We start from the raw sequence: 15,675 nt of genomic DNA on the forward strand, positions 1-15,675 counted from the left end.
TATGTGTTTTCACTCTGATAATTGAATTATTGACCTGGGATGGGTAACTTCCACTCTCCTGCTCTTTCTATCTCACTCCCTCTCTCTCATTCACGCTTGCCGGTGTTCGGTCTGGCCGCAGTTGCCACAGCCGGACAAGCGTTGATATCAATAAGTACTGACAGGTCACGTGACAGGCGCGCAGGGTTTCAGTGCCCTATACATGGGGAGCAAACTGCTCTACTGTTCACAGACCCACCGGCGCGCGTGCACACACACGCACACACACACACAGGCAGGCAGATAAGTATTCGTTTCATGAATCTAATATCAGTATGATTGTAAGATGGATAGTTATATTGGTGTAATGATAACTCATTGTTTCAAAGGCTATCATCTGTGATAATACATTCAGAGATAATAAGTGTTCTGGACTCTAATAAGCCAAGGTTGAGGTGACAGCAAGCAGGTCCTAGCCATGACTTAACACACATGTGTACACACACACACACACACACACACACGCACACACACACACACACACACACACACACACACACAATAATGTATTTCTGATTAAACCAAACACACTCTTTCATTCACAAACACAAACCGAGGCCTCCTCCTTAAATGTTCCATAAAAGCTTCCTCTCTTCCAATCAACCTGGAGCCAGGCCAGTGTCCTGACGTGGCCCCGTGTTCCAACAGCTGACAGCAAACACACACTTTCTCTTCCTCCCTCACACATAAACAGTACATAGCATCTCTCACATCCAGAGTAGCTTTTATAAATCATCAAATGGCCTACAAAATACCCAGCTCAACATTCAGGGGTCATAACTGAGGGCTTCAGAAATGTAGTTCATGAGAATAAAAAAAAATAACATTGCTTAGGTGGGCAGAAATATACTTTATTTCTGTAGAAAACGTTAATTTCACACTTCCGAAAATATTCCTGCACATTTGAAAGGACGTACAAACACAAAATGGGTGAATTTTGACAGTTATAAATATAATCTTTCTTCCTTGAGGCCCCCAGATAGTATTGCATAAATAACCAAATGGGTCACAGGCCTTCCTATGGGCCACGGAAAAAAATGAATCACAATACTTTTCAGTGGGAATAACACCAGCAATTATTTTGCTTGTCTTCTTTTATGGGCCCACATCGATATCCCCTAAGGTTGCATGAATCTGAGTGAATTTGCCAAGATTTTAAAGACACCATGTTCTTCCCTCCCTCTTTTCCTTCACACAAATGCGGAAGAGTTCCTCATGTGTATTACCAAAGAATCAAATGTTCTGTCTAAAATGTGAGTGAGTATTCAAATCCAAAGTCAGTCCAATACCAAACCAGACCTAGGTCTTAAAAACAAGAAACAAATTATACCCCAGCTATGAACAGTTAAACATCAGATAAGATTGTCTGTGCAGTACGTGGGAGTGTTGGAGTGTACGTCTGTGTGTGTGGTATGTTTGTGAGAGAGTTATGTTAGTATAAACTGGAGTGACTTGAAACACACAGAGTCCATAAAGAGTGCAAACAAAGACATAAGGTTGATGTGTTCATTTGAGACATATCCAACAGCCTTGAGAGCACCATGTCAGTCAGAAAACCACTAATCCTGTCCAAGCTGAAAGCCCCAAAACATCCTGGGCTCAGAGAGGTACAGAGTGGGGGTAAGGAGCGAATGAAGGAGGGAGGGAGGGAGGGAGGGAGGAAGAGGAGGAGGAGGGATGCCCATAGCCCCCTTTTCATAGCCTGTCATCCGCAGAAGTGTTCTCAGGTCCTGGGGTGCAAGAGGAACAGAGGGATAGAGGAGGGGTGTGGAAGGAAAGCCTTCACCCTTCATCATGCAGTCTCATTCAGGCCACAGGGACGTCTGAACTCCTGCCCTCGTTCATGGATCCATTTGTTTGATACTGAGGGTGACAAAGAAGATAGAGAAAGATGTTCGCTGCCATAGCCTGGTCTGGTATAATGTCTACAGTACTACAGTCTACAATATATCAGAGATAACTTGGAGAAGACCAAAACAACGATTACCTGAAAAAAGTAAATGACTGACTGTAAAGGTAGTTAGAACAGTGTCATAAACATTTACAGAGATAAATTTAGGTGGTTTCGATACACAAACTCACCCCACTTGTTGCCCACCAGTACTGGGCAGGCTGCGTGTCTCGTACTGTAGTCTCCCTCTCCACTGGGAAACAGGTTATACCAGAACACTGCAGTCCCCTGAAATACATCACACACAGCAGAGAGAGGTTACAGGGAACTATGTAACTACGCTCATACACATAGGCTGCAAATACACACGCTCATAAGCATTTAGTCACCTTTTTCGGCCATACTGCAGCACCCACATCTGGGAATACTGTAGCACCTCCCGCTGCCACATCACTCATCTAGAACCGAGAAAACAATAACTAGTCATCCACTATTATCTTATTGGAATCTTACCTAATGTATTTCTTTTAGGGGTGTGGGGGCAAAGAAGGAAGCAGTCCCCATGCATATAGAGATACTCACATAGAAGAGCCAGGTTGCTATGCGGTTTCCAGTTCCCAGCTCTTTAAAGGCATCAGGCTCATCTTTCTGTAGAGAGAGAGAGAAACTAGGTTATCATGACATGATCATTATGAGCAAAAATGGCACATCCTATGTGTAATCCAAAAACGTCTTACAGCAATAATATGTGCACTTATATATCAGGGCTGCAGGGCAATACTAACCCGTCCAAAGTCAAAGTGGGGCTCATACTGCCCTCCCACACCATAGTTTGCAACCTGCAAAGCAAAAAAATGAGAATAGTGAGATCATTAATATTGGAAATGTAACCGTCAACAATCCCAAACAATGACACAAACACACACACTGTACCTGCAACTCTTCTGCAGTGTCCATCTCCAGTCCTGTGAGGTCCTCAATCCGCTGGTTGATCTGGTCAATCAATGGGTGTTCATATGCTGTCAGCCATGCACTGGGACAGGGGAAGGACACAGGGGTTAATGGAGAACAGGTCAAATACAGGGTATATGAATTGTCATAGGGGGGCAGTAGAGTCACTATAGTACAATAGTTATTACTGATGAACAGTATAGGAGAGAGAGAAACTTGACGAACCATTCTGCAAGCTACTGCTGAAGATGAAATATATAAACTACAGCAGGTTAATGCGTTACGTGCATTTGATAGATGAGCAGTGGCAGGAGCGTTGAGAGAGGAAGAGGAGAAAGCGGCCCGATAGTCTCCAATCAGCTCAGCATACAGTGGTGGGAGTGTCTGAAGTTTAGGAGTAACAAAATAAAGTTGTGTTTTTTAATCTATTTTTCAAGAACGTATGCCTTCTATAGGTTGAAGCTCTCAGTTTGCGGTCATCATGTGGCTTGGGAGAATTCTGGAGGTCACATAGGCTTGGTTGATGACTTAAGGGGCACCAGAGGAGAGTATTTTTTATGCTTTTAGTGAACACTACCAGCCTTTCACCACCCCCCAAGGCCCAGTAGTCTAAACTGCCCACTCCAATAGGGAGGGAGTCATTCTGACTGGGGGTCATGGCAATGACTTCTATCATATATCATATAAAGACATCACAATTTCTTACATCTCTCATTTTATGGACCACAACATTATTTTGTAGTCGTTTTTCTGGGTCATGCACCACAAGGCACAGTGTGCAAATAAAAATGGTAAAACCACAGAACATAGCATTCTTAAGGTGGATTCTTTGTTTAATAGATTTGCCTACACTGCATGAAGTGAGAGTTGTAGCAGTTGTGGCCGCAATGTTTTCAAGGCCAGGGGGCTGGAGTTTGAGTTTACAGTATCGGGATGAGGTCCAGGCCAAAGGCATAGGTTCAGACATCTGCTCTCCACACACCATACCTTTTTATTAGATACATTATTGAATCTCTCAGCCAATAAAATACACTTTCTGTATTACTTAATACTGAAATTCCTTTATAAGATTAGCCAAATTCAAAACTAAGATTAGTGTTAGTCTATGTGTGTGTGAGTAAAGTGATTTATTAGAAGTTGCTGTTGGGGGAGTGAAGACAGTAAAACATTAATTGGACATGATACAGTGGTGGTTAGGTCAAAAAGTCTCTCTTCCTACAAATTCTCTCCCCTGCTGTGACTGCTCTCCCACTTTGACCTCTTGGTCAATTCAAATGAGGTTCACGCTCAGTTCACGACACACACAGTTGCACATACTTCCACATGAACACACAGACGCAGACATAGACAGACAGACACACACACACATATATACTTGCATGCAGACACATGCACACACTCTAGCAAACACACAAATAAGCACTCATACACAGTAATAAGCAGGGACAGAAAAAATAAAGTGACGTAGGGTGGTATGGGTGTGGAATGGTTGGTCCTATTTAAAAAAAGGTTTTTAAGTAACTATGATTTAAGACTGGCATGTTCCCCTACAATCTAGTAGTCTTACCATAGATGGAGGTTGTGTGGGTGTATTAGATCTCCACAAGGGGGCACTCACTGTTCATCAGAATCATCAGAGAGAGAGAGAGCGAGAGAGCGAGAGAGAGAGAGAGAGAGAGAGAGAGAGAGAGAGAGAGAGAGAGAGAAAGAGAGTGTTTGTGGATGTGTGTGAGAGGGGAACTGCTTCAGACCGGCTGATATGGAACTTGAGGTGTCATTGGCCCTGTCTGCACAGAAACACTGTGGCCTCAGATGAAGAAGAGGAGAGAAGCCATAATGAGCTCATTCACCTGATTGTAAGAGAGCAGCATAGATTCACTGCAGAAAAAGGTGGTGACGTGGCCCTACTGACTCAAAGACATGCCAAAACCTGGATAGGACGTCCTGGGGATGCAGGGCAGGTCAGGGTGGTATGGGATGGGATGGGATGGATAGAGACCAGAGGGGATGGGGGGTCTCTGGAGCCCCTAATGTATTATGACCTTTGACCCCTTACCTCTTGGAGACTCTGTACAGAGCCGTGGTGAGTTTCCCAGTTAGGGGGTCATGTACTGTGGCACGCCTTAGCTAGTTCCCCAGGGCACAAGAAAAAACAAGGAAATAAACAAATGACAGAGAGAGAGAGGAGTAACACACACAACAAAAAAATAGATTAAGTAGAGGGAAATGGGAAGTGAAAGAAACAGAGAGAGGAGAGATAAGCAGATCTGGTCAATGTTATTCCGACATTATGCCAGGGGTTGTTTCAAGGCCAGTCCTTTAACCCAAGGTTAGTATCACTTAATGGTTTATTCTCTAGTTTAGGAGAATACTAAACTAGTGATTACATTAGTGATAAAAGGAACAGAGGATTTGTGAAAAGGACTGCTCCTGACACACCCTTAGTTGGTCAAAAGCAACTATGTTAATATCAACAACTTAATCTTTATACCTATATGTTTTATCCTCCTCCCCCTCCACTGGGTTAAAATCCAAGAGCAGCAGTAACTCCTGAGCAGAAACACATTTTCACCACATTCAGGCCCTACACTCCTACATACTCTGAACTTCTAGAATGCCCCTGGAATCTTCTAGAATCTGACTTATGGTTAGACTAAGAAAATTAGTCTGAGAGAGAGCGTGGAGGAGGGTCTAGTCAAAGTAAGATTCTGTGCTGCAGAGGAGTCTTCAAGCCTAGGAGGGAGGGAGGAATACGGACCGGACTCAGAGGCATAGGCCAGTGGCAGGTGTAAGAGGAGGGGGTTGAGGTGCGGTGAGAATGGGGAGAGGGGTTATGTGTACCCCCCTCCTGCTCCACCCCTCCCCTTGACCCCCTCCTCTCCTGCTGCCTGCACCTGGCTGTGCCTTACCTCTTGCTGATTCTGTATGGGGCAGTCTCGAGCACACCAGTGATGGGGTTGGAGATGGTGGCCCGGCGAAGCTGTAAGCCAGGGAGAGGGTGTTTACAGGATACCCTGACACCACCTTCATCGCTCACCTCCACCCCCCAGCCTCTGCTCTGGCTGGGCTTAAAGGGCTCAACCTACCTACACTTTCATGGCTCTTTGATTTAAGTCAACACTCATTGACTCAATCAATACATACTGTGTCAAGAGTGTTTATATTTAGCATTAACATTTCCCATTCGTTCTGCCTTCCAGTGGCCTCGACCCTGCAGATACACAGCTTCAGCTGGTCAGACAGTTACTAGTATGAGTATCTTGATTACCCCAGAGCAAAGACACAGAAATTACACCTCTGTAGAACCATGAAACCCTTCCATCACACACTTCTGTGTGGCCATGACACCCTTCTGAACCCTTATTACCTCAATGTAACACACACATACCCGACAGAGCGTGGAACTCACCCTGGGCTTGGCCAGCTCTTTGACCTTCTCGATCTCGCTGTGAGAGATGATGTCATGGTAACGGACGATGTAGGGCCGGTCCCACTCATCCTCCTGCTTCACCGGGCTCAACAGGTACTTGGGGTGACTGTGGTTGTCATAGTAACGGCAGAAAAGCCGGCTCTGTCTGCGGGGGGTCTACAAGGCAGAGATGGGGGAGGGTGGAGGTAAGAGGACAGATAGATTGACACATAGAGATAAAGAGATAAAGACACAAGAAGAGACAGACCTAGAAATTGGACATTACTCTTTGATAACTACAACTTGTGTTCAACTAACACACATATGCACAACCACACTAACACACACTCTAAACCCATTTATATGAGCTCAACCTCTCACTGTGTGTGTGAGTAACTCCTCCTCACCAGCTTGATGCCCTCCCCTCGACACAGCATCTCATACATCTTCCTCTCTGGGACAGGCTCCCTGAAGCGCTTCTTCTTCTTGGAGGCATCACTCGTCTGTCTCTTCGTTCGCACCTTGCCCTCCTTCTGGGCCTCCTCGGCCTGGGCCTTCCTCTGCTTTATCAGTTGAAACTCAAAGTACTTCAGGTTGCCGTTGGCACGCTGGTGTTCCGGGTCTGGAGTGAGGAGAGAGAGAGAGGGGACAGTGAGATGAAATACTGATGCTCATACAGTAACAAGACAAGGAAGACGTTGTCTCATTTTTAAGATTCATACTCAGCGCTACTCACTATCTGGATCACTAACTTCAGATCCTACTGCCTTCTGGGACATTTTATGAGTAATCCTCTATCCCAGTTTATGCTGGGCATACAGGACAGCAGCTGTCGTTCAATGATTCACCTGGAGGGCATTATATTCCCTTAGCACTTGTTAACAGTTCAGGTCCTTCAGTGTGCTCTCAGTTTCACTCCTTTAACTGTCTTAGTGTGTCCTTAGTTTGACACCCACCCCCAGTGTGCCTAGTTTAACTCCTTTAATTCTGAGCCATGTTAGGGTAACTCACCCAGTATGAGCAGCCTCTTGGTGAGCTCCAGGGCCCTGCCTAGCTCCCCCTGCTGGTAGATGGCATAGCTGAGGTAGTCCAGCACGGTGACCTTGTCCACGGTGGACTCCTCTCCTTCGTCCAGCTGCTTCAGGGCCTGCTCCATCCACAGCTCAGTGTGGTAGTAGTCCACCTCGGTGTAGGCAATCTTCCCCAGCTCAAAGCAGTCCTCCGCCGTCATAGGGCTCTTGTGCGTCACTCCTGTGGATGAGTCAGCGGTTTCAAACTTACAAATTATAAAAGGCCTCAAGTTCTCTCTCTAGCACTCCCTAACCCCTTACCTGGCAGGTCTCCTGTAGAGATGGTGTTGGTATCCAGCCTGTAGGTGTCCTGCAGTCTGAGCAGCGCCTTGGCTGCGCCTGTCTGGTCCTCATCTGTAGGGAAGTGTTTCCTCTGGAGGGTCAAGTTAGAGATGAAGCCTGATAGAAAGAGAGAGATCCTCATTCATGAGGATGCTCACTGTGAGCATACAACAGACAAACAAACATTGCAGCAAATCTCTAATGTTAACAACACTTATCTGTCGTTGCTGCTTTGTGACTACTTTTCAACATCCTTTTCATCCCTTCTAACGTGACCCTCATAGTGTCATAATGTCTAACCGTCTGTGGTGTCCTTCAGCACCAGGCTCTCCAGGTCTCCCCATTCTGTGTTCAGCCTCTTCATCAGTTTGAAGGCGTTGACCGGGTGCCCCAGGAAGCCCTCGGGATCCTGCACGGCTGTGGCTGACAACACATCCAGCTTCTCTGCCCACCTAGGAGAGGGTTGGGAGAAGAGACACAATTCAGCTACTCTGTTTGTGTGTGTGTGTGTGTGTGTGTGTGTGTGTGTGTGTGAGAGTGTGTGTGTGTACGCGCGTGCGTGCATGTGTGTCTGGACACTCACTGTTTGACCTGCTTCAGCTTGTTCTCCTCTGCCATGATATAATCCTTCAGTGAAGTGACCAAGTCTTTCTCTGTGTACAACAGATCTGTCATGTGACCTAAGGGAGGAAAATACACACACACATTATCAAACTTTATTTTAAGCTTATTTAAACCAATAATACACATAGTGATAAGGAATACATTGTGTACTATATCATTTAACTTCCGGGTAGATAACAATCACAGTATGTGCTTGATATTTTAGACAGCCAGATAATTTATTTCATTGGGGCATTGAGGGCAGACCAAACTTCTGTCTCACAACCGGTTTCTATTTCATAGGAGAGGGAGGAGCCTCACCGATGGATGTGTAAAAGTCACTGTGGGCTGAGAAAGTCTGGAGCAGGCAGCTCAATACCAGTAAACACCACCAACACCGTCGCTCCATCCTGGACATACTGGGAGAGAGAGAGAAGGTGAAGGAGAGAGAAAGAGAGATAGGAGGTGAGAATGAGGGTGAGTGAAAGAAGGACAGTGCATGTATGCTGTTTGCTCACTCGAATAATCTGTCAGCTAATGTACTAGAAAAAGTAATGGTTTATAGGGTAGTTCCCTTATGACAGAACCCACTAATCACAGACCAATGTCGACGTCTTTTAGACATCTTTTTCTAAGCTCTTTTCCTTGTGCGGTCCGGACCGGCCTTGATTTCAATGTCCACAGACTTAGATTTTTGGACCGGACCAAATCTGAAACAATGATAGAAGTCTATGTTTGGTTCAGATTTGGTGCGGTCCGTACAGGCCTTGATTTCAACGTCCACAGATGTCCAGTCTGGACCGGCCTATGTTTGGCCCAAACATAGACGTCTATAATTGGTTCAGATTTGGTCCGGTGCAGGCTGGCCTTGAGTAGGCCCAAACATAGACGTCAATGTTTTACAAGTTTGGACAGCACAGTACAGCACAGTACAGTAGAGCACAGTAGAGTAGAGAACAGCACAGAAAGGTAAAGTATAGTACAGTATAGTACAGTACGATACAGCTCTACGGGCAATTCCTTCGACCTCATGGCTAGGTTTTTGCTCTGACATGCTATGTCAACTGTGGGACCTTTATAGACAGGTGTGTGCCTTTCCAAATCATGTCCAATCAATTGAATTTACCACAGGTGGACTCCAATCAATTTGTAGAAACATCTCAAGGATGATCAATGGAAACAGGATGCACCTGAGCTCAACTTTGAGTCTCATAGCAAAGGGTCTGAATACTTATGTAAATAAGGTATTTCTGTTTTTTATTTTTAATAAATTTGCTAAAGTTTCTAAAGTTTCTAACAACGGGCATGTGTATGATCTGTGTATTAATATTATTCATATCTCAGAGCCATTTGCATTGCTAGTTATAGCCTAATGTTAGCTAGCTTGCTAACATTGAACCTAGTTGGTTAGCTTTAGCTACCTGTAGATTCATGCAGGGTAGTAACGTTATGTGCTGGGATTATGGTTAATTGTTTAGCTAGCTAGCTTGCTACATGTCTAATCAAAAGACTCCACTATGCATGTGTGCAACCTAAGTGTCACATGATCTCATTATATACATCTGTTCTGAAAGGCCCCAGAGTACGCAACACCACTAAGCAAGGGGCACCACCAACCAAGCGGCACCATGAAGAGCAAGGAGCTCTCCAAACAGGTCAGGGACAAAGTTGTGGAGAAGTACATATCAGGGTTGGGATATTAAAAAATATCAGAAAATTTGAACATCCCACGGAGCAGCATTAAATCCATTATTAAAAAATTGAAAGAATATGGCACCAGATCAAACCTGCCAAGAGAGGACCGCCCACCAAAACTTCCGGAAGAGGCAGGAGGGCATTAATCAGAGAGGCAACAAAGAGACCAAAGATAACCCTGAAGGAGCTGCAAAGCTCCACAGCAGAGATTGGAGTATCTGTCCATAGGACCACTTTAAGCCAAACACTCCACAGAGCTAGGATTTACGGAAGAGTGGCCAGAAGAAAAGCCATTGCTTAAAGAACAAAATAAGCAAACACGTTTGGTGTTCGCCAAAAGGCATGTGGGAGACTCCCCAAACATATGGAAGAAGGTACTCTGGTCAGATGAGACTAAAATTGAGCTTTTTGTCCATCAAGGAAAATGCTATGTCTGGTGCCAACCTAACACCTCTCATCACCCCAAGAACACCAACCCCACAGTGAAGCATGGTGGGGGCAGCATCATGCTGTAGGGATGTTTTTCATCGGCAGGGACTGGGAAACTGGTCAGAATTGAAAGAATGATGGATGGCACTAAATACAGGGAACTTCTTGAGGGAAACCTGTTTCAGTCTTCCAGAGATTTGAGACTGGGACGGAGGTTCACCTTCCAGCAGGACAATGACCCTAAGCATACTGCTAAAGCAACACTCGAGTGGTTTAAGGGGAAACATTTAAATGTCTTGGAATGGCCTAGTCAAAGCCCAGACCTCAATCCAATTGAGAATCTGTGGTATGACTTAAAGATTGCTGTATACCAGCGGAACCCATCCAACTTGAAGGAGCTGGAGCAGTTATGCCTTGAAGAATGGGCAAAAATCCCAGTGGCTAGATGTGCCAAGCTTATAGAGGCATACCCCAAGAAACTTGCAGCTGTAATTGCTGCAAAAGGTGGCTCTACAAAGTATTGACTTTGGGGGGGGGGGGGGGGGGAATAGTTATGCACGCTCAAGTTCAGTTTTTTTGTCTTATTTCTTGTTTGTTTCACAATAAATAATATTTTGCATCTTCAAAGTGGTAGGCATGTTGTGTAAATCAGATGATACAAACCCACAAAAAAACAATTTTAATTCCAGGTTGTAAGGCAACAAAATAGGAAAAATGCCAAGGGGGGTGAATACTTTCGCAAGCCACTGAAAGAATACCATGCTATTGTTTAAGGAGAGTGCACAACACAAAAAATGTATCATGGCAACTGGTTTGATACATTCACATCTGAAGGTAAATAATGTACTTAAATTCAGTAATCTTGCTCTGATTTGTCATCCTAAAAATGTAGCATAGATTTGTTTGATAAAATCAATTTTTATATTAAAATGTAGGAACTGGGTTCTACAGTTTCAACCCCTGCTGTATCTGGCTCCACACCCACCCCACCCGGTCATCTAGATGTGTGAAAGTTACTGTGTAAGCTAATGATCCATCATGTATGACATTCCTGGTAGTGTGTCAATTTACATGTTGTATTACCATATCATTTTTGTATGTTCTCTATAGTTATGTACTTGAAAATGTATCAATTGACCAATTAGGCACATTTGGGCAGACCTGATACAAAATAGTCCAGTATTGCAATGCTTCACTGGATCAATCTGAAACTTTGCACACACACTGCTGCCATCTAGTGGACAAAATCTAAATTGCGCCTAAACTGCAACATTATATTGTGGTCTTTCTCTTGCATTTAAAAAATGCTGATAAGAAAAAATATATATATATGCATGTTTTTTTGTTTGTATTATCTTTTACCAGATCTAATATGTTATATTCTCCTACATTAATTTCACATTTCCACAAACTTCAAAGTTTTTCCTTTCAAATGGTATCAAGAATATGCATATCCTTGCTTCAGGTCCTGAGCTACTGGCAGTTAGATTTGGGTATGTCATTTTAGGCAAAAATTGAAAAAAAGGGTCAGATCCTTAAGAGGTTAAAATACACCAGTTATGCTATTTTGGACCACCAGTCTGCGATGTCGTTTTTGTGTTCATACTTTTCCTAACGACAATGACAAGTTTGATGTCAGACGACAATAGAATGTTCATGATGTCACTACTACTAAAGACATGTCGATAGACGTAGTATAAACCAGCCTTTAGTCTTGAAATCTTTGGTTGTTTAGTACACTACTGTACTCTTTTAGCACATGTTCTCACGTGTAAATCTGTAAAGAGATGGGTGGGGCTAAGGCTTAAGAGGGTGTGAACGATGTTGAATGGGTGTAGACTAAGATGAGCTCTCCAGTAGGAAGACCAAAACTTTCAAGGATCATTCTCTTAAACATGGGGTTACAAGTTTAGCAATTTTCAAAGCAGAATTACTTTCCCATTGTTCCTCAACTGTAGTGTATGATATACTATTTTCTAGCTCTGAGTCTTTACTTTTATCCAATGTAAAAAAACATAATTTAAATTTTGCTACATAAGACCGAATCGAACACGTCAGTCACATTTGTACTTGTTTGGGGTGGAGGTCATTAAAATAATACCCAGCATGCTTTGCAAGTGTTTGTTTTTACATTTACATTTTGGTCATTCAGCAGACACTTTTATCCAGAGTGACTTACAGTCAGTGCATTCAACTAAGGTAGATAAACAACAACTTATCATAGTGTGTCACGAGTGTCAGTATAATGTGGTGGATCGAAGTCAGGCACAGGACACAGAACTCAATGAAAACGTACTTTACTAACAAGTAAAGAAACAAATACAAAATACCTCCACACAGGGAGGAGTAAACCCGCTCACCAAACGACACACGAAACGAAATAACAAACATGCACAAAACACAATGGGAGCCACCGGGTTAAATAGGGAAGGAGTAATTGCAGGTGTGAGACAATCAGACCACAACAGGTAGAACATAGAAACATAGAACATAGATCGGCAGCAGCTAGTACTCCGGTGACGACGAACGCCGAAGCCTGCCCGAGCAAGGAGGAGGGGCAGCCTCGGCAGAATCCGTGACATAGTGATAGTGATAGCAAGAAGAAAAGAAGAAAAAAAAGTAGTCTGTTGGTTTATTCTGTAGGTTGGACTAATTTGAACATCATCGCTGACAGTTTTAACGTTTTTGAAAAAGCTAACATAAGTGCATGTGACAGATTGGACCAATAATAAATATTTTACGTTACAATCTTCAGTTGGCTCCTCTTTCCTATATTAGATGGATTTTAAAACAATTATTGTGATATACTGTAACGCTTACTTTGTTGAGAATGTACAGTGGGGAAAAAAGTATTTAGTCAGCCACCAATTGTGCAGGTTCTCCCACTTAAAAATATGAGAGAGGCCTGTAATTTTCATCATAGGTACACGTCAACTATGACAGACAAATTGATGAAAAAAAATCCAGAAAATCACATTGTAGGATTTTTAATGAATTTATTTGCAAATTATGGTGGAAAATAAGTATTTGGTCACCTACAAACAAGCAAGATTTCTGGCTCTCATAGACATGTAACTTCTTCTTTAAGAGGCTCCTCTGTCCTCCACTCGTTACCTGTATTAATGGCACCTGTTTGAACTTGTTATCAGTATAAAAGACACCTGTCCACAACCTCAAACAGTCACACTCCAAACTCCACTATGGCCAAGACCAAAGAGCTGTCAAAGGACACCAGAAACAAAATTGTAGACCTGCACCAGGCTGGGAAGACTGAATCTGCAATAGGTAAGCAGCTTGGTTTGAAGAAATCAACTGTGGGAGCAATTATTAGGAAATGGAAGACATACAAGACCACTGATAATCTCCCTCGATCTGGGGCTCCACGCAAGATCTCATCCCGTGGGGTCAAAATGATCACAAGAACGGTGAGCAAAAATCCCAGAACCACACGGGGGACCTAGTGAATGACCTGCAGAGAGCTGGGACCAAAGTAACAAAGCCTACCATCAGTAACACACTACGCCGCCAGGGACTCAAATCCTGCAGTGCCAGACGTGTCCCCCTGCTTAAGCCAGTACATGTCCAGGCCCGTCTGAAGAGTGCATTTGGATGATCCAGAAGAGGATTGGGAGAATGTCATATGGTCAGATGAAACCAAAATATAACTTTTTGGTAAAAACTCAACTCGCCTTTTTGGAGGACAAAGAATGCTGAGTTGCATCCAAAGAACACCATACCTACTGTGAAGCATTGGGGTGGAAACATCATGCTTTGGGGCTGTTTTTCTGCAAAAGGACCAGGACGACTGATCCGTGTAAAGGAAAGAATGAATGGGGCCATGTATCGTGAGATTTTGAGTGAAAACCTCCTTCCATCAGCAAGGGCATTGAAGATGAAACGTGGCTGGGTCTTTCAGCATGACAATGATCCCAAACACACCGCCCGGGCAACAAAGGAGTGGCTTCGTAAGAAGCATTTCAAGGTCCGGGAGTGGCCTAGCCAGTCTCCAGATCTCAACCCCATAGAAAATCTTTGGAGGGAGTTGAAAGTCTGTGTTGCCCAGCGACAGCCCCAAAACATCACTGCTCTAGAGGAGATCTGCATGGAGGAATGGGCCAAAATACCAGCAACAGTGTGTGAAAACCTTGTGAAGACTTACAGAAAACGTTTGACCTGTGTCATTGCCAACAAAGGGTATATAACAAAGTATTGAGAAACTTTTGTTATTGACCAAATACTTATTTTCCACCATAATTTGCAAATAAATAAATAAAAAATCCTACAATGTGATTTTCTGGATTTTATTTTCTAATTTTGTCTGTCATAGTTGACGTGTACCTATGATGAAAATTACAGGCCTCTCTCATCTTTTTAAGTGGGAGAACTTGCACAATTGTTGGCTGACTAAATACTTTTTTTCCCCACTGTATATGCAGTTAAAAATTGGCCATAGAACCAATGACCAAAAATATGTAGTTTCAACTTTCATTCAGAACAGAAAATTCACCTGATTTCAACGTTGAAAAAAAGAAGACATATTTTCAATGTCTGGAAAATAAGTATTTTCAACTTTAATTCAGAACCGAAAATGAACTGATTTTAAAGTACGGAAAAAACATATTTTCATGTCCGGAAATACATATTTTAAACGTCAGAAAAACACTTATTTTCACCTTTAATTCAGAACCTAAAATGAACATAACTTAATCGTCTGGAAAATACATATTTTCAACGTCTTTTCAACGTAATTTTGCTTACTAGTCAAATGAGGTAGAGGAGAGAATTTCCTGATAAAGAAGGTAATAGAGACCAGAATTTCTCCGATACATCTGAAACCTATAGCATAATAATTCCACTCATCTTTTTTCCCAGAGTTTAGACTATCCTGACAAAGAGGTCAGAAAACAAACAAAATTAGCTATAGCTGTGCTTCCACTGGTAGAAATAATTAAAATTAAAGTGGGAATGGACATTCCTTGAGGGCAAGACTAACCATAACCCTGTCTGCATTCTGACACAGCAACTTCACAACACAAGACCTCAATCCTCAACCCCAAAGAAGACACCGGTTAGGTCAGTGTGAGGCCGTGGAAGGATAAGCCATAGTGAGATACTGTAACAAACAGAAAAGAGAGAGAAAGAGAGAGGAAAACTGCTGATGCACAACCAACTTTCAAAACCTGGTGTATTCTACTATTCTAACTCTCAACAGTAATTTGAGACCCCAACTTTTATTATTATACAAACATTTTTACAGAGGTCTGTCTGTACCTCAGTGTCCTCATATGTAGCTACGGCCCTGTATG

General features: G+C 43.2%; 1 protein-coding gene across 2 annotated transcripts in view; it reads right to left on the reverse strand.

Moving 5' to 3' along the window:
• Nucleotides 1-871: 871 nt before the first annotated feature.
• LOC311129272 (prolyl 4-hydroxylase subunit alpha-1-like) overlaps nucleotides 872-15,675 on the reverse strand; it is a 41,998-nt gene continuing 27,194 nt past the window's right edge. The window contains exons 2-15 of one of the 2 annotated variants that reach the window (XM_084161562.1): nucleotides 8,567-8,664; nucleotides 8,226-8,322; nucleotides 7,943-8,094; nucleotides 7,622-7,759; nucleotides 7,302-7,541; nucleotides 6,698-6,912; nucleotides 6,291-6,467; nucleotides 4,938-5,008; nucleotides 2,864-2,963; nucleotides 2,716-2,769; nucleotides 2,513-2,578; nucleotides 2,320-2,388; nucleotides 2,122-2,218; nucleotides 872-1,902 (exon numbers count right to left, since the gene is read on the reverse strand). In XM_084161562.1, coding sequence (XP_084017688.1) covers nucleotides 1,832-1,902; nucleotides 2,122-2,218; nucleotides 2,320-2,388; nucleotides 2,513-2,578; nucleotides 2,716-2,769; nucleotides 2,864-2,963; nucleotides 4,938-5,008; nucleotides 6,291-6,467; nucleotides 6,698-6,912; nucleotides 7,302-7,541; nucleotides 7,622-7,759; nucleotides 7,943-8,094; nucleotides 8,226-8,322; nucleotides 8,567-8,663 — 1,644 coding nt within the window. In that variant the 5' untranslated portion in view covers nucleotide 8,664 and the 3' untranslated portion in view covers nucleotides 872-1,831. Of the gene's footprint in view, nucleotides 1,903-2,121; nucleotides 2,219-2,319; nucleotides 2,389-2,512; nucleotides 2,579-2,715; nucleotides 2,770-2,863; nucleotides 2,964-4,937; nucleotides 5,009-5,790; nucleotides 5,862-6,290; nucleotides 6,468-6,697; nucleotides 6,913-7,301; nucleotides 7,542-7,621; nucleotides 7,760-7,942; nucleotides 8,095-8,225; nucleotides 8,323-8,566; nucleotides 8,665-15,675 lie in introns of both variants that reach the window. The other variant, XM_084161561.1, reaches the window with a different exon arrangement.

The sequence above is a fragment of the Coregonus lavaretus genome (genome assembly GCF_964263955.1).
Source record: "Coregonus lavaretus genome assembly, chromosome: 1".
Lineage (NCBI taxonomy): Eukaryota > Metazoa > Chordata > Actinopteri > Salmoniformes > Salmonidae > Coregonus > Coregonus lavaretus.